The sequence below is a fragment of the Chlorocebus sabaeus genome, chromosome 10 (assembly GCF_047675955.1).
Source record: "Chlorocebus sabaeus isolate Y175 chromosome 10, mChlSab1.0.hap1, whole genome shotgun sequence".
NCBI classification, from domain to species: Eukaryota; Metazoa; Chordata; class Mammalia; order Primates; family Cercopithecidae; genus Chlorocebus; species Chlorocebus sabaeus.
Window position 1 is genome coordinate 39,377,793 of NC_132913.1, and position 24,595 is coordinate 39,402,387.

Below are 24,595 nucleotides of genomic sequence, written 5' to 3' on the forward strand. Positions count from 1 at the left end.
AGCAGTGACTAAGGAACATTCTACTGGTAACAGTGATCATTTTACCCACCTGTTTGCTTCTAAACAATAATCAGCATTGAATTGTTAGCAATAGCATTGGGTCATTTAAGAAGAAAAAAAGGAAGATGATAAATTTATCTGCACAAGTTACTATGCATTTCTATTACTGCTAGATTTTCCATATGTTATCAATGAAACTGCTAAAAAAAATTTCCATAAGGAATTTAAAATCTCATCATAATATATGGACACAGTGAGCACTATAAAAGTTAACCACCTGTAGTGATCTTACAACCCAGAAAATGCATATTCTTTTCAAGTTTAGGCTTACAAAATATTTACTCCCAGAAAAATGCTACAACAGAAATTAAACTGCAACCTTGGAGAAAGATACATCCATCAACATAGAACAGAAAATGAGAAATGAAATAGACACAATTTGTCATCCAAATGATTACAGTGAGATGACCAGAAAAATTCAGGAGCCGTTGAATAAATTTTACAGCCCTTACCTAACTAATGCTTTCAAATCATGAATGCCATCCCTTCAGATTCAAGTAATTACCTCTGCTCTATTTATGTGTGTAATAAGAAAAGACACATTAAAGAAAATAGGGAAATTTATAAAGGCACATGTTTACTCTACTCGAAAAGAGAGCTATCTTTAAGGAATTCCAAAGCACTGATTATATTCAAACCAGATGATAATACATTAGCCTCATCTATTTCTGAAGGCAGGGTGCCCTAGCACATAGCTTGTCATTATTGTTACTTGAAAGCAGTAAAGCTACAGTATTCCCTTAAAATTGAGTCTATAATTCAGCTTTCTCATGAATTTGGGCTTCTACTTCCAGTCCTACCTCCCTGAGTGCCCTCCTTCCTCCTCACAGTACACATGTTTAAATCCATGTGAAATTCTTGATGTGTCCATGTAGTCGAGTTCAGAACTGACATTCTTACAGAGTGAAGAACACTGGATTCACCTCATTGATTTCTTGGTTCATGAAGTACAAGGGCAACTGTGCAAAAGCAGGACAGTACTGACTGCTTCAACCAGAGTGTGTTTGGATTGGGGTTTGTTGAGGATAACAGCCCAGCTCTTCTTGAGACTTATCCATTGATGTATTCTAAGATGGAGAGGTATAGCAGAGTGGGTTCCTGGGGATGGTCAAAGAGTGCTTTGCAAGCTTTGTCTTACCATGGCCCACAAAGGAAATAATTGTGCAACACACTGGATTCAGTGGAAGTGAAAAACAGCCCAGAAGCTCAGCCTACACCAGGCTCACCCCACTGAAGGATCATCTTGGAGGATACATGTTTTGAGGCCTGTCACCCATTCTCGGCCCACACGCTCTGTGGGAAAGAAAGCTCCAGCAAAGGAAGAGCAAATAGAGAGATGACACTGTTCTGGGAAGCTCTCTGTTCCAAAATATGGCTTAAAAAGCATGCAGAGCCAGGCGCAGTGGCTCATGCCTGTAATCCCAACACTTTGGGAGGCTGAGGTGAAAGGACTGCTTGAACCCAGGATTTGAGACCAGCCTGGGCAATATGGTGAGACCCCATCTCTACTAAAAGTTAAAAAAAAAAAAAAAAAAAGCCAACCTTGGTGGTGCACACCTATAGTCCCAGCTACTTATAGGCTGACGTGGGAGGATCACGGGAGCACAGGAGGTTGAGGCTGCAGGGAGCACAACAAAGAAACAAAAGAAAGAAAGACAGAGAGAGAGAGAGAGAAAGCAAGCAGAGGCCAAACACAGAGGGCTACTGAGCAGAATGGGACCTGCATGCCCCACTCTCCACATGTCTGTAGAGTCTTCATGAATTTGAGTGAGTTGCAAGCTGCTCACCCTGGTTAGGATTTATGCTTTATTCTGAGTCAGAGCTTCAGAAATGAGACCAACAATGGGTCAAGCTTTGAGGAAGATGAGTATGGACAATGCCAAGACCACACCCAGAAAAGATGGGTCAGATCCAGATTTGAGTGGCCAAAGGAAACCCATTAAACAGCATTGCCTTTTGTTTAAACCTTGTTTGAAAGGGCAATCTCTGCTTCCTTAATATCCAGGGTTGACCCTGTCTGGGGCAGCAGGTGGAGCAATTAAGGGGAGAGGGCCAAAGCCAAAGTCATTTTCAGTTTACATTTCCACACAGCTTCCTATAATTTTCTAGAAAAATTAAAACTTGAATCAGAACTTATCTAAGTTTCAATAAAATTGTACCATTCTAAATTAAAGGATAAATATTTATTCTACAGAAACGAAATTTAGGGCTGGGTGTGATAGCTCACGCCTGTAATCGTAGCACTTTGGGTGGCTGAGGCAGGTGGATCACTTGAGGTCAGGCATTCAAGACCAGCCTGGTCAACATGGTGAAGCCCCATCTCTACTGAAAATACAAAAGTTAGCCAGGCGTGTTGGCGGGTGCCTGCAATCCCAGCTACTTGGGAGGCTGAGGCAGGAGAATCGCTTGAACCTGGGCGAGAGAGGTTTCAGGGAGCTGCGATTGCGCCACTGCACTCCAGCCTGAGCAACAGAGTGTGATTCCATCCCAAAAAAAAAAAAAAGAAAAGAAATGAAATTTTGGCGATTCTATCCATCAAGAACAGAGACTCAGACATAAGTAAAAATGACTGGTTAACGGGTTAGCTGCCCAGTAATTATACTTCTTTCTTTGTCAGCTCAGTTCAATTTATTTAAGCCCCAAAACAAGAAGCAGCACAGTTTGCCAAGAGGGACAGAGTTCTTTCTTGCTCTATCAGAGCAAGGGAAGATTCACAGCACAAAAAACTCACAAAGGAAATAAGTGTGAACTTTTTAAAGTTCATTGTAACTGGATTACACCATTTAGCAAGGAAGGTCTACTTACAGAGCAAGTAGAAACTCCCAACTTTGCAGATGAAAATGATTCACTACTGTCTTCCACGCAGCTAAAATATAAAAATGGTTGTGCCCCAGCTTGGCCAGCACAGTGAAACCCCGTCTCTACTAAACGTACAAAAATTAGCCAGATGTGGTGGCGGGCGCCTTAGTCCCAGCTACTTGGGAAGCTGAGGCAGGAGGATCACTTGAACCCGGGAGGCAGAGGTTGCAGTGAGCCGAGACTGTGCCACTGCACTCTAGCCTGGGCAACAGAGTGAGACTCCTTCTCAAACAAAACTAAACATAAATATAACTGGTTGTGCCCCTCCTTGGCTGTTTCCCTCAGATCCACTCCTCCCCCTCCACTGCTCCGCTTTCTATCTCAGGGGGCCACAGCCTGCAGCTTGTTTCCCAGAATCCCAGGTCAGTGGGCTTCTAGAGAGGCTCAGCCAGTGGGAGGAATTGGTACAAGACTGGAAGGTGGAAGGAATAATCCTACAAGAAGCTAACCAAGCAAACAAAAATTCCATCCATGATAGAACTGGGAAGAAACCACAGTCTCTAAATTCTTCAACTGATGCTATGGTTCTTCAAGCAACCACACAGATTCAGAACATTTCCAGGATCTAAGAGGAATAAGCTCCATATGTCCTTGCATGTATCCACACCTATGTGAGTTTGTGTGTTTGGCTTGTTTATCCAGGGATAAAGTGGACTGTGGTGAAAAAAAGAGTAGAGTCTGAGCCAGGATCCCTTGTGTCTGTTCTACCGTTATCTGTTGGTATGACCTTTATGTCCTTGGGCCTATGTTTTATTCATCTGAAAAAAGAGACTGAAGTATTTTCTTTCTGCAATCTCTTCCTGTTCTAAAATTCTGTGATTCTAAGTTTATGGATACATTTTGCATATATGCATGCCTCTAGACATATGATTATTCTCAGAGCTATGCGCAAAGCATATACCTTCTGTTGATGAATTTGCATTTCATCAGAGAAACATATCTATAACTGGTGCTCAAATTATAACCTAAAGAATTTGTTTGCCAACTTGTTTTATTCTAGTATCAACCTAAAAATCTGAATGTTTTAGATCTCTAAATACAGTGCAGTTCATTGAATTATTGTAACGATCATCTGATTAGCATACCTTTAAAAATACGAGGTTCCTTGCTCTAAGGTAGATGGTTCCAACAATGGCTGCAACCGTATCTTCCACTCCACATGCTCTTTTTTTAAATGAAATATTATTATACATTATTCTGTAACTTATTATTTTCACTTAAATGCATTTCCATATCATTACATGCAGGTTGGCTTCATTTTTTTCTTTAATGGCTGAATAGTACTCTGTAGTATAATATATAGTAGTCCCCCCGTAACCGCGGGGGGTACATTCCAAGACCCCAGTGGATGCCTGGAACTATAGATAGTAATAAACCCAATATATATATTATGTATTTCCCTATACATATATACTTAAGATGAAGTCTAATTTGTAAATTAGGCACAGTAAGAGATTAACAACAATAACTAATAATAAAATAGAACAATGTTAACAATATGCCATAATAAAATTTATATGTAATGTAGTCTCTTTCTCACTCTCAGGATATCTACTGTACTGTACTCACCTACATTCAGACCTCAGTTGACCACAGGTAACTGAAAACAGGGAATGCAAAACCATGGATAAGAGGGTCCCAATGTGGCCGGCTGCGATGGCTCACACCTGTAATCCCAGCATTTTGGGAGGCCGAGGCGGGTGGATCACAAGGTCAGGAGATCGAGACCATCCTGGCTAACACAGTGAAACCTCGTCTCTACTAAAATTACAAAAAATTAGCCGGGCCTGGTGGCAGGTGCCTGTAGTCCCAGCTACTCGGGAGGCTGAGGCAGGAGAATCCCTGGAACCAGGGAGTCATAGGTTGCAGTGAGCCGAGATCATGCCACTGCATTCCAGCCTGGGTGACAGAGTGAGACTCCGTCTCAAAAAAAAAAAAAAAAAAAAAAAGAGGACCCCCAATGTACATTATTTGCTCTTTTACTGACTGCTGCATACATATGTTGTTTCTAGTTTCTCTGCTCAATGTGATGTTTGCTGTGGATTTTAGTAGATAATTTTTATTAGATTTAGGGAGCTGCCTTCTATTCTTTTTTTTATACCATGTGCCTCTAGATATGCTCTATTCTTAACTTACAAAATTTATCAAATACTTTTTTGGCACCCATTGAAATTAACATATATTTTTCTGTAATTTGTTACATAAATTGAATAATCTTTGAATTTCTGTGTATACTATTGGCACTGAATTTGACTTGCTGTTTTTCTGTGTGTGTGTGTGTGTTTACCCATATGCTCTTTTATAATGTGACCTTGTTGCACCCCATCAAAAGATAAGTCTGTTTTCTCCTTCCTTGCAACTGGGCAGGCTCTTGGACATGTTTGGACTTGAGGTTGCAAGAGAAGTGATACAGTGTAGCTTTCGAAACTGGGTCTTAGGAGAGCTGCAGCTTCAGCCTTCACTTCTTGAAACCTAGCCACCATATTATCAGGAAGCTCAAGCAACCATGTTGAGAGGCCCAGGTGGAGGAAAACTGAGCCCCTGCCAAAAGCTCTAGTTGAGTTCGCAGCCGGCAGCCAGCACCAACTGCCAACCACATGTGTGAGGCTACTCTGGACCTTCCAGTCATCCCAGTGCCCATACAACATCACACAATGCAGAACTGTCTGGTTAGTACACAGAAATAAAAAAATATTGTTGTTTTAAGCCACAGCGTTTTGGGAGAAGTTTGTTAGGAGGCAATTTCTCCCCACTAAACAAAGCATTTAATGTTGGAGCAGAAACTCATGCCTAAAATATATCAAGTTAGTCCTCCATCCATCCATGGCTTCATTCATTCAAGTGTATGTTTACTGAACATATACTATGCTAGATGCTGAGAACACAAAGATCAAATGCAGGCATGTCCCTGTCCTCGTGGAACGCATCTGGATGAGGAGACAGAATGTAACAGAGAAATCTAAGTACATGTTAAATAAAAGTGGTGTGCTACTGAAAACTGGCACAAGGCCCTCTGGGAACCCCTACTTGGGGAACTGACTTTATCAGGAAGGTTAGAAGAGGAAGTGAAGATTAAACTCCCAGATCTCAGGGAAGATTGAAAGTTAACTAGGCAGAAGGAAGGGCAAGAACCTGCCACACAGAGAGCTCAGCATATGCAAAGGACCAGTGGCAGGAGGGAGGACAGTGTGCTCAAACTCTGTGTCCAGGGCTAAGAGATCATGGCTCAAGATGAGGCCAGAAGCAGGTAGGGACCAGGCCAGGTACGACTTTGCAGGCCTCATAACAGCAGGCTTAACAAGGAAAAGTCAACAAACTATTCCCACTCTGATCAGATTTTCCTCAAACCCCAGTGGGAAGAGGACTAACTTGGAGTACTCAACCATATAAACCGTAGGTGTAGTGACACACATGGGTAGATATACTTATGGGTATATAATAGATACTCGGGGTACATGGTCATTGAGCCCACCCTCTCATTCCTTGTCACATGTCACTGTACTGTTTGTAGACATCTCTGTCCCCATTGCTAGATAATAAAAATCTTTGAGTATGGGGGCTGTGTCTCATCCATCTTTTCATTCCTCCTGTATAATATCTAACACAGTGCTGGGCACATAGCAAATACTTAAGTGTTTCCTAAAACTTTAAAACATGACTAAATAATCCATTCATAAATAGACTGTAAGAAGGGCTCTCCTGAAAGAAAATTCTACAGCCTCATTTGGAAAGCCACTCCAATGATGGCAACACTCTTAGGAAGGTCTTGCTGTAAAACATCATTCCTTTCTAATTTGGGCCAATTCTTGAGTTTCATCCTCAATGAAGAGTGAGAACACTTCATCACATTTCCAAAGAAGGCCTTTGTGTACACTTTGAAGATCATTTCTGGGTCACTCCTAGCTTTCTTTCCTTTCAGTGGCAAAGTACTTCATCTTCTCACCTTTCCTCAAAGAAGCCATTTAGTTGCTCCCTGGATTCATTCCAAAACCTCCATGGTGGAGGCCAGCAATCTTGTAGACCAGAAACAAGGTCAAAGATTCCTGAGGGGCTTCATGAGCAGTACTCAGAATGGAAGCAGGCTCTCTTTCTCAGTGTGCTTATTTTCCAGCGAATTCAAATGTGCATGTGTGTGCGTGCACACATACGTACATATATATTCTCACAAATACTGAAACTATTTAACAAGCTCAAAGAACAAATATTGTCTTATTGGGTGAGTTTGTCAACTGCCTTCTCTGCTTCACCAACAGCCCAATCTTCCCCATCAAATGTGACAGATCGATTTTTTTTTTTTTTTTTTAGTGAAAGCTTTTCTCCATATTTTTGTAAATAATATGACAAAGAAATTAGCAATTTTTTTTTTTTTTTTGGTATTTCACTATCTTCTTCAAAGGCATCACACAGACTGTGAAGCAGCACCAAGAAATTTCATCGCTCCAATGTATCAAGAATTCAAATATCAATAAATCACTGATCATTCTATAAATAATGAGACTCTGGTTTTGGTTTTGGGTTTTTTTGTGTTTTTGTTTTTGTTTGTTTGTTTTTTTGTTTGTTTGTTTGTTTTGACGGAGTCTTGCTCTGTCACCCATAGGCTGGAGTGCCGTGGAGCAATCTTGGCTCACTGCAACCTCCACCGCCTAGGTTCAAAAAATTCTCCTGCCTCAGCCTCCCAAGTAGCTGGGATTACAGGCACACACCACTATGCTTGGCAAATTTCTTTGTATTTTTAGTAGAGTTGGGGTTTCACCATGTTAGCCAGGCTGGTTTCGAACTCCTGACTTCAAAAGATCCTCCCACCTTAGTCTCCCAAAGTGCTGGGATTACAGGCATGAGCCACTGTGACCCGCCCAAGGCTCTGTTAACATAAGCAGCTGTTATGCTTTCATAAAAAATATTTTTTGGCATTTGGGTGAAAATTTCAATTTAATCCCAAAGTTACTATTAAACTGCATTTCAATCATTGTCTTTATCTCTTCAAAGAAATGTAAATCCCTCAGTGATTTTTATTGTAGCCAATACAGAAGTCTGTATGATGTCATTTGAATGAGATCATGTGTAGGATACTTACTGAGTTGTAAAGTGCTCATAAAAATTAAGTACTATTTTTGTACTGAAAAACAAGAAGATTGTATATATATACAATATATACAATACATAATACAATATATAATACAATATATAATACAATTACAATTAACTCCAGAATTTACATTAGAGTACATTTCTCAAGCCAGCACATAGCAGCACGCTTTACAAGAACTTACATATATATCATCTCAATCAGTTATGGGCATAAATTGAGAAAAGAATAATAATATTAGAATATTATTTTGTTTGTGCTTGGAAGGAAGAATAAAGCATTAGTGCAGTTATGTAGATGAACTCAAAAGTTTTAGTCAAACAGCTTATAGAATGAACTGCTGTGTAATTAGTATTTCCAAGAATTTGCAACATTGAAACACCACTAAAAATAGGCACCTACAAAACACCAGCAAGACCTCAAACACTTGCATAACAGAAAGATGTTTTAAGATAAACAATGTTTGCCCTATCAAATACACAATATAAGTACTGCAAATGGGATAGAATTCACTTTTAGAATGAATTCGGAATCCAAAATGCATTTATTTCCATAATGTACATGCTTAGTGCTCACTGAATTAAAGGGTACTCAAAATTTCCGCTTCTGCAGAAAACGAAATTCTGCATAATAAATATCATCTAAATATGCTTTACAGACCCTTTTAGGAGAGGTCTGAGTCCAATTTTGAGGCTAAAGCCCATTCCTTGTTGATATGTTTAAATTGATGATAATCACTAAAGAAACACCAGAGCTGCCATCATAGGTTAGAAAACACATTACACAATACTGAGTAACCTAGAGGGAAAAGAACTTCTCAAGGTCACTTCAGCAGCTCACAGGAAGACCTGGGATAAAAGCCTCTTGGTGCGATGACCAATGTCTTCCTAGGTCACCCGAAACCTAGGACACACCCTGACAATTTCTGTTCCAAAGAAAGATCAAGGTGACTCACTTTTGCATGATCTCTCTAGCACCCAGCAGCCAGGGGTGGTTTCATTAACAGCACATGCACAGTTGGAAAACTGAGGACCAATTTCTTGCCAAGGTGAAAGGCACCTAAGCATCCAGCGTTACCAGCGATCCCGATACCGAGCACAGACAACTCGCACTAGAACCAGGCAGGAGAAAGCAAGCACTAGGAAAACAAACACGAAGTGAAGGCGCACCCAGACTGGGAGCTGAGTGCTGGCCTTCGTTAATTCCTAGTTAACCAGATACAGCTGTCTTTCCCTAATTAAGCGAATCCAGGAAACGGTCCTAAAATGAGAGTAAACTTTCTGCTCAAAGTGTTTTCTTTTGACCAGAGCTTGACGATCTCTCCCAAGATCCAGACAGATAAGAGTATTCAAATTAGGACAAAACAGAAGAAACCACTAACTCAACTCGAATCAAACCAGGTCGCCGGCCCCGAGGGGTCTGGTTACTCTAGGTCGAGTTATACGACTTAAAGACATTTCTCCACGCACCAAAGGTGCAACCAGACATATTTCCAGCTCTCAAATTCAACGTCCCTGACTTAAGCCAGGTCCCCGCCGAAATGTCCACACACATGCACAAACTAACTTCCCGGGGCGGTGCCGAGATGCCGGGAAGCGAAGACTTCAAGAACCCAGGCTAGAGGGAGAGGGACTGAGTCCGAGCACCGGCCGAGGCCGAGAAGGGACGCGCGCGGGCTGGACCCGCAGCTCCCGCACGTGGGGGCCACGACCGGCTCCAGGACCCCGCGACGCGCGCTCGGCCTCCTCCCCATCCTGCTCTCCCGCCTCCTTCTCTTACCTGTCTGAGGATGAAGCTGGTCGAAGTGGTGCTGCCATCGGATCTTTTCAACCTGCTCCTCCGGGTTGTGGTGCCTCGGGCCACCTGGACTCGACACACGGGGCCAGAGAGAAGCCGGTGAGGACCGCAGCGCAGAGCGGGGCGACCACCCCCGGCTGGAGTCCGCCTCCGGACCCGCTCCCCGGGGTCCCCCAGAGCCCGCACCCAAGTCTCCTCCGCGACTCCCAAATACAGCCCCCATCCCCACCCACCCACTCCAAGCCTCGACGGCTGAAAAGATGCTCCAGAAGAGCAGCCCGCAAGCACCCACCACATCCATTAACAAAGACTCTCAGGGTGCGGGGTCCGAGTCCCCGGCATCCGCTGGGGGAGGCTGCGGGCTCCGGAGCGGGAGCGCAGAGACCTGAAGGAGGGTGAGGAGGAGGAGGAAGAGAAGGAGGAGAAAGAGGAGGAGCGGGAGGAGAAAGGGACGTGGAGGAGGGGTGGGAGAAGCGGGGCCGCCGACTCCCGGGACTGGGGCCCCGCACGCCCGGCAGGAAGGCGGGGCGCTCTCGGGCGGCGGAGGAGGTGTGAGGAAGGAAGAGGAGGAAGAGGAGGAGGGGGAGGAGGGGGCGGTACCTGCGAGGTAGGGGAGTGCGGCCCGTCCGCGGTCCCGTTCTTGGCGTAGGAGGAGGAAGACATCGTTCAGAGCCGCCGCATGGCCAGCCCGTGCGCGGTGGGCGGAGGGCGCTGGCCCCCTAGGCTGGGCTGCGGGAGGAGGGGGAGGGCGCAAGACTTCCCCACCCGGCCCCAGGACCCGCGCCGGCGCCCAGGCTCCCTTCCCGCACTTCGGGGAGCGCGGCACCTTAAAGGGACCGAGGCGCTTCCCCCGCGCTTGCGGCGGGGTCCCGGGGAGGGGGCTTCTCGGAAACTCGCCTACCAGAGCGGATTGGGAGAAGCGCTCTCCCACCTAGCGAGCGCTTTACATCAGAGCTTCCAGAGGATGAAGGGAGGGGGAAATCTGGGATGGGGGTGGCAGGATTAAAATAGTCTGCACAGTTTAAAATGAGACAAAGGTGGCACGGTTCATGAATCAGGACTTGGGGAGGGAAGCTGGTGCAGTGTGGCGGGAGTGGGAAGAACCGAGCGGGTGTGTGTGTGTGTTTGCTGCACTGGAATTTTAAAAGGGCAAGAGCAGAGCCACCTTCCGCGACTTCACTGATCAGCCTACTGTGTAAGGCATGGGTTTTGTGGCTTGCTTTTCGTCCGTGTCTTTGTATTGCTTTGGCAATTCCATCCTTAGAGCTGCGAGTCACACACATCCAGGCAGCCGTGGGAAACCCAGCCAGCCTGAGTCTGACGGGAGATGCTGCCCCGCCAAAGACCAGTATGTCCTAAGGAGTTTTGAAGGTCATGTTAGACCTGCTAAGAAGCAAGAGTTGGTCACTGTGCCTCCCATTTCTTTGCGGATGGATGTTTTCAAGGGGAGAAATTCATCCTTGCAACCATACACACCGTTTGCCATTGCTTTCCTCCTGTAAATCCATACAAGAGATTAATTTGTGATCAAATTAAAAGAGAGGAATTGCGGAGAGGAAGAATAAGTGCGAGGTATTGTACAAAGGAGTAAGAAGAGGGAAGAAAAATATATGCAAATTCAAAAATAAAGAGACTCCGTTTAGATGAAAATATACATACTACCTCAAATCGCTAAATCAGCTTGCATTCCAGGACTTTATGTTTATAGACACAACTACCATGCTTGTTTTAACAATTGTTTGGCTTTATTCAGGTCCCGGTTATATCTTACCATCCACCAGACATTTCCTTTCCATTCCTAATCCCTTCACTTAATCCAAACTTCTGTAACAATCTTATTAACTAGTGTCCTTGCCTCCAGGCTTCCTAGTGCATGTGCACATATGCACACATACACACGCAGATATTTCATTCCCTCTACACACTATATATCTACAAAAACCATTTTCCTAAAATATCCTGCCCAAGTCACTGTTCTCTAAGATAAAGTCCAAACTCCATGGTCCGACAACTCAGCCTCTCCTGCATTTCTGATCACTCTCCATCTCATTTCTCCATCTTCATCTCTCTATACAAACCTTCCAGCAAGCAGGCAGGTCTAGTCATCATTAGCCAAGTATTCCAAATACAATCGCACTCCAGCACCTCTGCTTTGGAACGCCTCCTTGGAATATACCCTCCCAACAACCTACACACCCGGCTGAATCCTACCTTTCCTCTAAATGGGACTCAGCTCACTCTTCCTCCACAGAAATCCTCTCTGACCACTCCAGTCCCAGATAATTCTTGTGCTTCTGAAAAACTGGAGCATGTATTCTCTGGGAACTTAGCACAGGCTGCCTTAGTTTATTAGTTTGTTAGTTCTGTTGTTGTGAAAATCTCCTAATTTTCAGGACAGATTTTTAGCTATTCTATTCCTATTCCAATTCCTTCCATATAGTAGATACTCCATGAACTTATGGGGGATGGTAGGTCTAACCATGCAGGACTCCCTGCTTTAGTTATTGTCAACCCAATCTGTATTTAGTTCTGAGCCATTTTTATAGCTGATACGTGTGTGCATATTAAATTACTGTGTGAGCACTGGACTTTGAATTGTGTGGTTTTCCACTGTCCACAGTCTCACTGACTTTGAGTTACTGAAACAGAACCCACAGAGGCATAACAGCATAAGAAGCCCTGTACACTCAGCTCAAAGCAAAACTGGTGAACATTATAAAACATATATATACAACTATTTAAATTTCTAAAAATGGTCCTACAGGTGCACAACAAATGAAGGAACATTCACTCAATAAAACCTACTGAAACCCAGTAAGAAAAGTGAGCTTGAGGTATCTGATCCAAGACCTACTCACTCTCTTCCCGCTTCCAGCTCAGAGAGGGAAACTCCACGCTATACTGGTGCAGCCAAGAACACAGGGCTCCCTCACCTCTTCAGCTCCCAGTTGGAGGGTCAGCTTCCTAGGAGGGACAGAACATCAGCATTTGTCATCCTCCCCCAAGCTACCTGTTGTTGAGACTAAGTTCTAAGCAAGAATGGCAGAGGTGAGGGCTCCATTCTTCTACCCAGCTGTACCTGGAGGCTGTACCTTGGTCACAGCAGCACTAAGTATACTCTGGCCTTGATCACCTTTGCTCCAGGCTCATCGAGAAGGAAGTCAGGAAACGTGGGACTGCTTCTGCCCGCTACCAGAAACACTCAGCATCTAACGTGGTAATGTCACTCAGAGAGAGGTGCATCATTGTCCCTGCCTCCAACACCAGAGTGGAAATGTTAAAGCCTGAATTTACATCAAGGATCCCCAACCCCCAGGCCACAGACTAGTACCAGTCTGTGGCCTGTTAGGAACTGGGCCACACAGCAGGAGGTAAGCAGTGGGGCAAGTGAGCATTACGGCCTGAGCTTCGCCTCCCATCAGATCAGGGGCAGTAATACATTCTCATAGAAGCGCAAACTCTATTGTGAACTGCACATGCATGGGATCTAGGTTGCGGGCTTCTTATGAGAATCTAATGCCTGATGATCTGTCACTATCTCCCATCACCCCCAGATGAGACCATCTAGTTGCAGGAAAACAAGCTCAAGGTTCCCCACTGATTCTACATTATGGTGAGTATATAATAATAATAGAAATAAAGTGCACAATAAATGTAATGTACTTGAATCATCCCCAAACCATCCCCCATCCCCATCCCATGGAAAAATTATCTTCCATGAAACCAATCCCTAGTGCCAAAAAGGTTGGGGATTGCTGCCTTACGTCATAATAAAAATTAACTCAAAATTAATCAAAGACTTAAAAGAGTTAAAAATATAAAACTATTAGAAGATAAGGGTAAATATTCATGACCTTAGATTTGGCAATACATTCTTCGACACGACACCAAAAGCATGAGTAGAAAAAGAAAAAAATGTTAGACAAGGATGGTGGTGTGTCTGTGGTCCCAGCTAACTAAGAGGCTGAGGTGGGAGAATTGCTTAAGCCCAGGACGTTGAGGCTTCAGTGAGCTGTGATCACGCCACTGTACTCCAGCGTGGGCACCACAGCGAGACTCCATCTCTGGCTCAAGCAATACCTCAGTCTTCTGAGTAGCTGAGAACACAGGTGGGCACTGCTGCCATGTGTAGCTAATTTTTTATTTTCTGAGTAGCTGAGACCACAGGTAGGCACTACCATGCCTAGCTAATTTTTGATTTTTTATAGTATTGGAGTCTCCTTATGTTGTCCAGGCTGGTCTTGAATTCCTGGGCTCAAGCCATCCTCCCACCTTGCCCACCCAAAGTACTGGGATTACAGGTGTGAGCCACTGCACCCTGCCACATTGTATACTTTCAGCAGGTGAATTGTATGGTATGTGAATTATATGTCAATAAAGCTATTTTTTTAATCTTCAGATCTTACAGAAAAATTAACTCAAAATGGATTACAGACCTAAGTGTAAATGCAAAACTACAAAACTTCCAGGGGAAAACAGAAGAGAAACCTCTCCACGAGTCTGAGTTTGGTGTTGAGATTTTACCCCACCACCAAAAGCATGATGCAATAAAATAAAAATTGATGTTCTGGGCTTAATTAAAATTAAAACTTTCTGCTCTGTGAAAAACTCTGTTAAGATAATAAAAAGACAAAGAACTTGTAAATAAAATATATAAATAAATATTAAAACTCAACTATAACAGGCCAGGCATGGTGGCTCACGCCTGTAATCCCAGCACTTTGGGAGGCCAAGGCAGGCGGATCACAAGGTCAGGAGATTGAGACCATCCTGGCTAACACAGTGAAACCCCATCTCTACTAAAAATACAAAAAATTAGCCGGGCGTGGTGGCGGGCACCTGTAGTCGCAGCTATTGGGGAGGCTGAGGCAGGAGAATGTCATGAAGCTGGGAGGCGAAGTTTGCAGCCTGGGCAGCAGAGCGAGACTCTGTCTCAAAAAAAAAGAAAAAAAAAAGAAAAACACTCAACATTTATAATAAACAACTCAAATAAAAAATGGACAAATGTAGCAGGGTGTTGCGGCTCACGCCTGTAACCCCAGCACTTTGGGAGGCTGAGGAGAGATTGCCAAAGAAGCCGGGAGATCAAGACCATTCTGAGCAACAAAGCAGGACCTCATCTCTACAAAAAAAAAAAAAAAAAATTAGCCATGCGCAGTGGGTGGCATGCGCCTGTAATCCTAGCTACTTGGGAGGCTGAGGTGGGAGGATCCCTTGAGCCCAGGGGTTTGAGGCTGCTGGGAGCCATCATCTCACTACTGTACTCCAGCCTAAGACACAGACCCATCTCTAAAATTTGGAAAAAAAAATTATTTAAATTAACAAAAGATTTGAATGGATACTTTACCAAAGAAGACCCATAGATAGCAAATAGGTACATGACAAGATGCTCAACATCATTTACTTCAGGGGAAATGCAGATTAAAACAACAATGCAATGCCGCTATACACCTAAAAGGATGACTAAACATAAAAATGATAATAACAATAGCTAGTAAGGATAAGGAGCAACAGGAACTCTCATTCATTGCTGATGGAAATGCTAAATGGTACAGCCACTTAGGAACATACTTCAGCAGTTTCTTGGCAGTTTCTTAACAAGCTAAACCATCTTATACAATCCAGCAATCGAGAACCTATGTATTTATGCAACTGATCTGAAAATTTGCATCCACACAAAGACCAGCATGCAAATGTTTAATAGGTTTATTCATAATAACCCAAAACTGGAAGCAACCAAGGTGTCCATTAATGGGTGAATGAATAAACAAAGCATAGTGTAATCATATGATAAGATGACAAAATACTATTCAGCTATCAAGTCATAAAAAAATGGATAAAACTTAAATGCATATTACTAAATGAAAAAAGCCAGTCTGAGGCTATATACTATTTGGGATTCTAGAAAAGGCAAAGCTATAAAGACAATAAACAGATCAGTGGTTCTGGAGGGGGTGATGAAGACGACAGGTTGAATAGGTGGAGCGTGGGGAGGTTTTAAGGGTGATGAAACTGTTCTGTATGATACTGTAATGATGGAATCCTAACATAGATCTGTCAAAACCTATAGAACTTCACAGCATAAAGTAAGCCTTAATGTGTGTGAATCAATAAGAAAACCATTGAGGATGTTGAGAGATCAGGATGGAACGCAGAATGTGACAAAAGAATATAACTGTGTTACAAATACATTAAACAATGTCACTGAAGAATGTGGAGGAAAGGGCTGCTGGCGTAAGTAACCCTGGAAATGAGTGGGCCTTGTAAGACTAAAAGAACTGTGCATAAGCATTGTACTACAGTTAATACATTGTTTCTGAGGAGTGTGGGTTAACTATTCTGAAATCACTATATGTATACACTAGAACTGAACAATTCATTACATAGACGGCAAATGATGGGGGTCAGGTTTTCCACTGTTGGAGTGGAAGTTTACATAGACGCCAAGAGAGGAGACTGGAATGATCCATGTGGTAATGGACTGGAGTCAGAGAATCTGCATGAATTCGAGGGTAACTTAATAGATACAGATAGCTATATACAGAAATATTTATAGGGCCACATGCCATGGGTCACGCCTGTAATCCCAGGACTTTGGGAGGCTGAGACAGAAGGATCACTTGAGCCCAGGAATTCAAGGCCAGTCTGGGCAACATAGTTAGACCCATCCCTACAAAAAACTTCTTTTCTAAATTACCAGGGCATGGTGGTATGTGCCTGTAATCCCAGCAAATTGGGAGGCTGAGGTGAGAGGATCACTAGAGCCTGGGAGGTTGAGGTTGCAGTGAGTTGTGACTATGCCACTGCACTCCAGCCTGGGCAACAGAGTGAGACCCTGTCTCAAAAAAAAATTAACTTTTAAAAAGAAATATATGCCGGGCACGGTAGCTAGCACTTTGGGAGGCTGAGGCGGGTGGATCACCTTAGGTCAGCAGTTGGAGACCAGCCAACATGGGGAAACCACGTCTCTACTAAAAATACAAAAATTAGCTGGGCATGGTGGCTCATGCCTGTAATCATAGCTATTTGGGAGGCTGAGGCACAAGAATCGCTTGAACCCAGGAGGTAGAGGTTGCAATGAGTCAAGATCATGCCACTGTACTCCATCCAGTCTAGGCAACAGAGTGAGACTGGGTCTCAAAAAAAAAAAAAAGGCCAGGTACGGTGGCTCACGCCTGTAATCCCAGCACTTTGGGAGGCCGAGACAGGCGATCACAAGATCAGGAGACCGAGACCATCCTGGCTAACACGGTGAAACCCCGTCTCTACTAAAAAAATACAAAAAAATAGCCGGGCGAGGTGGCGGGCGCCTGTAGTCCCAGCTACTCAGGAGGCTGAGGCAGGAGAATGGCGTAAACCCAGGAGGCGGAGCTTGCAGTGAGCTGAGATCCGGCCACTGCACTCCAGCCTGGGCCAGAGAGCGAGACTCCGTATCAAAAAAAAAAAAAAAAAGAAAAAAGAAAAAAGAAAAAAAAGAAAAGAAATATTTACAAATAGCTGTATATTCATGAGTTAGTACACATACATATTTTTTCTTGCTTTTAGCTGAGGGCCTAGAAGCAATGACTTTTTAGTAGCAACAAACACATCTAGTACCAAGATGTTGGTTTCTAAGACCATCCTGTAATAGAAGAAATCAGGGCAACCTTGGACAAATAGCTAATTCTAGGACTGGGGCAGGAAATACACAAGAGGAGTCTGGAGTATCTATAGTGCCAGAAAGTAAGGTAAGTGCCTTAAAAAAGAACTCCAAAATCAAAACCACAATGATGGGGTATGTCAAAGGGCAATAGGAGCAAACTGAAGGAGCTCCCAATGGCCAAAATTCGAATAATTTGAGTAATAAAAGTAGTATTGAAATAAAACCCAAAGTATAAAAGAAATACCCATGAGTTCATAGTGATAAAAATAAATTATCAAACAAACAAATACGTGGGAGAAAAGAGATAAACCTCCCATGTGGAAAATTCCACATAATTTATGTAGAAACTCTACCCTCAAGAAAGAGAAGAATAACTTCTCACCCTGTAAAGTGTGGGCTGCATATAGTGACTTCCTTCCAAAGAGTACAGCAGGAAAGCGGGGAGTGCAGAAACTCCACAAACGCTGCCTGAGCCAGGTGATCAAGGTCAACATCAACAGCAATGTCGGGGTGACAGCATGTGCCCTCGATAGAATGCGACGAGAATGGCACTTCTGGGGTGAAAACCCACAACCTCAGTCTAATCATGAGGAAAATGTCAGACAAATCCCAATTGAGAACATTCTACAAAATACATGACTAGTACTCCTCAAAACTGTCAAGGTCATCAAAAACAAGGAAAGTCTGTGCAACTGTCAGAACCAAAAGGAGCCTAAGGGGGCATGACTAAATGTGATGTATATCCTGGATGGGATCCTGGAACAGAAAAAGGACATTAGGTAAAAGCTACAAAAACCTGAATACAGTATGAAATTTAATTAATAATAATGTATAATATTGGCCCATTAATTGTGACAAATTTACCATGAGAGGTGTTAATAATCAAGGAAACTAGGTGTAGAATTCTCTGTACTAACTTAGCAATTGTTTGTGAATAAATCTAAAACTACTCGAAAACAAAAATTTATTTTTAAAACTTCTAAAATTTTAGAGCTGGAAGGGAATTTAGTAACTGTTTAGAACAAACTCCACATTTAGCAAATTAAGAAGCTGAGCTCAAGAGAATGAACTGTTCAAGAGCAAGTGACTGCTATTAGACTCTGCTTCTTTCCTAAACATTCATCACTGCTGAATCACTTTGTCAGCTACAGATTCTCTCTTCATAAACTTTATTGTCACTTAATAAATACATTTGTTAAGTGCTTCCTAAAGTCAAAGTCTTGTCTAAAGAGCTGTTTAAAAAAAAAAAAAAAAGATTTGCAGAACTCACAGAGCTCAGGAATATAAGATGACAATGTGTTTCTTAATTAAAAATTAAATCGGCTGGACGCGGTGGCTCACGCCTGTAATCCCAGCACTTTGGGAGCCCGAGACGGGCAGATCACCTGAGGGCAGGAGTTGGAGACGATCCTGGCCAACATGGCGAAACCCCATCTCTATTAAAAATACAAAAAATTAGCTGGGCGTGGTGGTGGGTGCCTGTAATTCCAGCTACTCAGGAGGCTGAGGCAGAAGAATCGCTTGAACCCAGGAGGCGGAGGTTGCAGTGAGCCAAGATGGTGCCACTGCACTCCAGTCTGGACGACAGAGGAAAACGCTGTCTCAAAAAAAATAAAAATAAAAAATAAGTTAAAACACATTTTGTCTAGGGTCCATGCATATCTAGAGTGTTGAATTTTTAATCTAGGAGCATATAAAAATCACAATAATGGCACATGTGCTTAGATATATTATAGATTTGTGTAATTAACCTCTTATTTATGCCCAACTAACCATGGCATCAAGTTTCAGAGTTTTCATCTTACAGGATCTGTTTTCTCTTGTTCTAAAGAATTTCTCCAGAATTACCTCTCCCCCGTCCCCAGTGTTCTGGTCCAAACTGAAAATCTGTTCAAAAGGCACATAAGCCATGTACTTTCAGGATATTAAAGGTTAAGTTTTCAAAAACTGGATTTAAAATGTTTACTTTCCTAACCCTAAAAAATTTACATGCTATAAAACCCAGTGAATCCTGGGCATGGTGGTGTGTGCTTGTATTCCCAGCTACTTGAGAGGCTGAGGATCTCTTGAACCCAGGTGTTTAAGGCTACCGTGAGCTATGGTTGTGCCACTGCACTCCAGCCTGGGTGACAGAATGAGACCTGGTCTTTAAAAAAAAACAAAAACACAAACAGAAAACGAACAACAACGACGAAAAAGTGAAAATGCTATTCTCTTGGTACAATTTGTTGCTGTTGTTGTTTAGACAGGGCCTCACTCTGTCGCCCATGGAAGAGTGCAGTGGTGCAATCATGGCTCACTGCAGCCTCAATTTCCTGGACACAAACCATCTTCCCACCTCAGCCTTCTAAGTAGCTGGGACTACAGGTGTGCACCACCACACCTAACTAATTTTTTAATTTTTTGTAGAGATAGGTCTCACTGTGTTGCCCAAGCTGGTCTCTAACTCCTGGCCTCAAGTGATCCTCCTGCCTCAGCCTCCCAAAGGCTGGATATGTGAGCCACCACACCCAGCCGTACAACTTTGAAAGGTGCAAATGGTTCAGATTGGTAATGGAAATAAAATCCAAAATCTAAGTTGTAAGTATAGTCACCGTGAAGATGAATCATACACATCTTTTAAGTTGTGAATTATATTAAGATTCTACCTACTAGCTAATTTAAATTTACATTTTAAAACCTACATTTATTTTACCAGGCATATTTGCCATCTTTGCTATGGTAACAACTCTAAAATCTCAGTGGATTACACCACCATATAGCCTGTTTCGCTGGTCCACGGTGTAGCTGTTCCCCTTGTCTTCCCACTCCCAGGCTCAGGTTGAAGCAGCAGCCACAATCTGGAACATACTGGCGCTGAAGAGAGCAGAAGCTAGAGAGCTACAGGAAGCTCATGATGCCTCTTGAGCTTCTGCTTAGATGTGGGCATCTGTTGCATCTGCTCATCATATCCCTTTGGTCAACGCATGACATAGACATACAACCAATTCCAAAATCACTGAATGAGGACATGATACTCCAGAAGTCAAGTGCATGGGCAAATACAAACAGTCCTCTTACAGAAAAACGGGAGAGTAAAAAACTGCAAAAAACAGTACAGTCTTCCACCCGAAGGATAACCTGCTTAAAACAGACAACTATAAAATATAATCACCTATCTTTCGTCTTCATTCTACCATTTTGGGTAGTTGTCATAAATTATAAAAAGTTTTCTATAAAGTTTAAAGGAAGTATTCTTCTAAAGGTGCTGAAATATGTAGGCTCCAAATATTAAAATTCTTGTCCTATTTTGCTATGATATAGTTTTCTGTCACATGTCAGAAAGAAATGTTCACTGTGCTTCTGCCTCTGCTGCAATCTCTGGACTCAGAATGGAGAAAGGAGCATTATTTGATGAGCACTAGAGACACGATATTTATTTTTATTTTTTTGAGATAGAGTCTTGTCCAGACTGGAGTACAGTGGCACGATCATGGTTCACTGCAGCCTTAACCTCTCAGGCTCAAGTGATCCTCCCACTTCATCCTCCCAAGTAGCTGGCACTACAGCTATGCCACCCGACCTGGCTAATTTTTTTTCTTTTTTTCAATATCCCTATGTTGCCCAGGTTGGTCTTGAACTCCTGGGCTCAAGGGATCTTCCTTGACCTCTCAAAGTGCTGGGATTAAAATTGTGCACTATAACACCTAAGATATTTAAAAAACCAAACAAAGCAAAGCCATTGGGTTTCCTGACCCTTAGACTAGACCCTAACCCCCTTTGTTTCTTTTCTTGTTGAGACAGAGTCTCACTCTGTCACCCAGGCTGGAGAACAGTGGCACGACCTCGGCTCACTGCCTCCCAGGTTCAAGCAATTTTCGTGTCTCAGCCTCCCAAGTAGCTGGGATAACAGGTGTTCGCCACCATGCCTGGCTAATTTTTGTGTTTTTAGTAGATATGAGGTTTTGCCACGTTGGCCAGGCTGGTCTTGAACTCCTGACCTCAAGTGATCCGCCCACCTCAGCTCCCAAAGTGCTGGAATTACAGGCGTGAGCCACCGCACCCGGGCCCCACTTTGTTTCTTGATAGTAAAGTAATACAATATTCCTTTGATTCTAAAAGACTGTGGATTTTCGGATGTATCAATGATTAAATAGCTTTAAGAGAATAAAATGAAATCCTGTAAAACATGCTTATCCCACTGTAAAATAAATCTTGATTTCTTTTTCTTTTCTCTTTTTTTTTTTTTTTTTTTTTTGGAGACAGAGTTTTGCTCTTGTTGCCCAGGCTGGAGTACAGTGGCATGATCTTGGCTCACTGCAACCTCTGCCTCCTGAGTTCAAGCGATTCTCCTGCCTCAGCCTCCTGAGTAGCTGGGATTACAGGCACCTGCCACCATGTCTGGCTAATTTTTGTGTTTTTAGTAGAGACAGTTTCACCATGTTGGTCAGGCTGGTCTTGACCTCCTGCCCTCAGGTGATCTGCCCGTCTCGGCCTCCCAAAGTGCTGGGATTACAGGCGTGAGCCACCACACCCAGCCAAATCTTGATTTCAGCAATGTTAAAATAGAATGATGATAAGCACACAGATAAGGTCAAAGAAAACTCAAATTTACTAAATAGCAGGCACTGTGAGGTGCTAAATCCATTTTCATCCTTTATTCCGCAAATGTTTTATGTATCCGTGCTAGGCCCAGGAACTGCAATGAGTAAAACTCTGAAAGCTTTTATAGACCTAGCGGGGGTAAAAATGCTTTCAGACTCAAATAGCAAAACTGTACCAGCCAGGCGCGGTGGCTCATGCCTGTAATCCCAGCACTTTGGGAGGCCGAGGCAGGTGGATCACGAGGTCAGGAGATCAAGACCATCCTGGCTAACACCGTGAAACCCCATCTCTACCAAAAAAAGTACAAAAAATTAGCCGGGCGTGGTGGCGAGCGCCTGTAGTCCTAGCTACTTGGGAGGTTGAGGCAGGAGAATAGCGTGAACGCGAGAGGCGGAGCTTGCAGTGAGCCGAGATCACGCCACTGCCCTCCAGACTAGGAGAGAGCGCCAGACTCCGTCTCAAAAAAAAAACGAAAAAAACTGTTCCAACCATAGTTTAGACCAATAAGGGTAACAGACGATAGGGGCTTTTTTTCCCTTGTCACATATGAAGAAGTCCAGAGGAAGACAGTCTAGAACGGAATAGCCACTCAAAGATGTCATCAAGCAGCCAGACACCTTCAGTATTTCTGAGCCATCGTAACTTTCTTTCTCATAGTCACATGGTTGCTCTATCTCCTGGGATTACACCTGCTTTCTAATCCAGAAGTGTAAAGAGCCTTTTCTTTAAAAGTTTTTTATTTCATCCTAGGGAGTCCTCCCCAGGAACTCTGAGCTAAATCTCATTGGCCAAAACCATGTTATGTGGCCACCCTTGGCTGCAACAGTCTGGGAAGGCAAGTACTATTACCTTGCCTACTGACTTCCTTGCAGAGGAATCTAAGTAAGGGGATGGTTGGAAATGCATGCTGAGTGAGCCAAACTACGTTCTGATGTGACAGGGCAGCCACTATAACACTGTTACAAGATACTTCAGAACCACGGCATGGTTTTGGGATCAGTGAAATTTGGGCTAACACTTGAAAGGATAATTTATTAGGTGAACAAAAGTATTCTGGGCAGAAAAAAAAAACTAACAGGGCCAAACAGGCACAGAAAAAGTCAAATTGTCACCTGTGGAATTTTGGGTTGGGTTTGGTGGCTAGAGTCTAGAGAGTATGTGAGAGTGAAGAAGAGGTTAGAAAAGCTGCTAACGGGGGCTCATGAAGACCCTAACATGTGATTCTAGAGTTTGGCCATCATCCAAAATATAACAGAACCCTGGCAAAGGCTAGAATTGTTTTCTCAGTAATCTTGGTTCTTGGTTCTTGGAGAAATCAGACTATGTGTGTGGGCTTCAACTTAGAACTACTGTCCTCACAACCAAATTAGCCTCAAGTAGTCACCTGCTTTTTCCTCACAGCAGCTCCTTGAATTCAGCTCTCTTCTGTTCAGAAAACAGTACTCTGAAGCCTTTGCCCATTTGCCGGATGTTTGACCCATCCTGTGTGACAGAACCACACGGATTCTCAGGAAGAGCCAGTCTGTTTGCATCAAGCTTTGTTCTCATCAGTCATCTGTGACAGAGCTAACTGTACTATAATGTACACATTAAATAGATCCATCCACTCTAATGCTCTTCCTTGCATTAGCATTCTCATATCTGAAGGCATTTTATACCTGTGTGAGCCCTTTGCAGTCCCATCCATCTTAGTGAGTTGTGGGAAAGGGAGCTGAAAGATTCTGACAACTTTAATAAAGAAATTATTTCTAGTTAACAGTCACATTAGTACAGTGAGGACACATTCTCAGCATCAAATAGAGCCTAGGTTGTATTTCCCGCTTTGTCACTGCACGGGACATGTGAAAGCTGTTTAACCTCTTCACCTACTTTTCTACCTAACAGGAACTATGAGAATTCAAAGATAATGTATATAAAAGTGGTTTTAAAATCAAAGAGCAATGTCTGATGTTATGAAACTAGTTAGTGCATGGTGAAACCACACATATAACTTTGCCTTGGAAATGCACAATTTTTTTTTTTTTTTTTTTTTTTTTTGAGATGGAGTCTCGCTCTGTCCCCCAGGCTGGAGGGCAGTGGCGCGATCTCAGCTCACTGCAAGCTCTGCCTCCCGGGTTCGTGCCATTCTCCTGCCTCAGCCTCCCGAGTAGCTGGGACTACAGGAGCCCGCCACCTCGCCCGGCTAATTTTTTGTATTTTTAGCAGAGATGGGGTTTCACCGTGTTAGCCAGGATGGTCTCGATCTCCTGACCTTGCGATCCAACCGCTTCGGCCTCCCAAAGTGCCGAGATTACAGGTGTGAGCCACTGCGCCTGGCCGGAAATGCAAATTCTTAGCATCCCCAGTGTATAATAATTTTGTTATTGAATAAATTAATGAATGCTAGTAACTCTTTTCCATCTGTTTCAAAATAGAGAGACAGGGGCAGTTTGAAGCTTTTATCTCTGTCTTCTTTTCCAGGGCTTTCTCTGTGTCTCCCAAGAAAGTGTTTTTTAAAAACGTCCCGGTTATATGAGGTCAGATGTAAATATGTTATTTCTAGCCTCCACTGACTAAAAACTATGGTA

The 24,595-nt window shown here is 43.2% G+C and overlaps 1 protein-coding gene and 1 long non-coding RNA gene across 4 annotated transcripts in view; one reads left to right on the forward strand and one right to left on the reverse strand.

The window, feature by feature from the left end:
- The window catches only part of CACNB4 (calcium voltage-gated channel auxiliary subunit beta 4), a 272,030-nt gene extending 259,514 nt beyond the window's left edge, over positions 1–12,516 (reverse strand). Inside the window, exons 1-2 of one of the 3 annotated variants that reach the window (XM_007964966.3) lie at positions 10,403–12,516; positions 9,785–9,868 (exon numbers count right to left, since the gene is read on the reverse strand). In XM_007964966.3, coding sequence (XP_007963157.1) covers positions 9,785–9,868; positions 10,403–10,465 — 147 coding nt within the window. In that variant the 5' untranslated portion in view covers positions 10,466–12,516. The other 2 variants (XM_007964968.3, XM_038002130.2) reach the window with 2 other exon arrangements.
- LOC140712567 (uncharacterized) lies at positions 12,516–14,411 on the forward strand. The gene is made up of 4 exons (XR_012094186.1): positions 12,516–12,850; positions 12,947–13,173; positions 13,357–13,415; positions 14,202–14,411. It is a non-coding gene; the product is annotated as an uncharacterized lncRNA (long non-coding RNA).
- Positions 14,412–24,595: the final 10,184 nt, after the last annotated feature.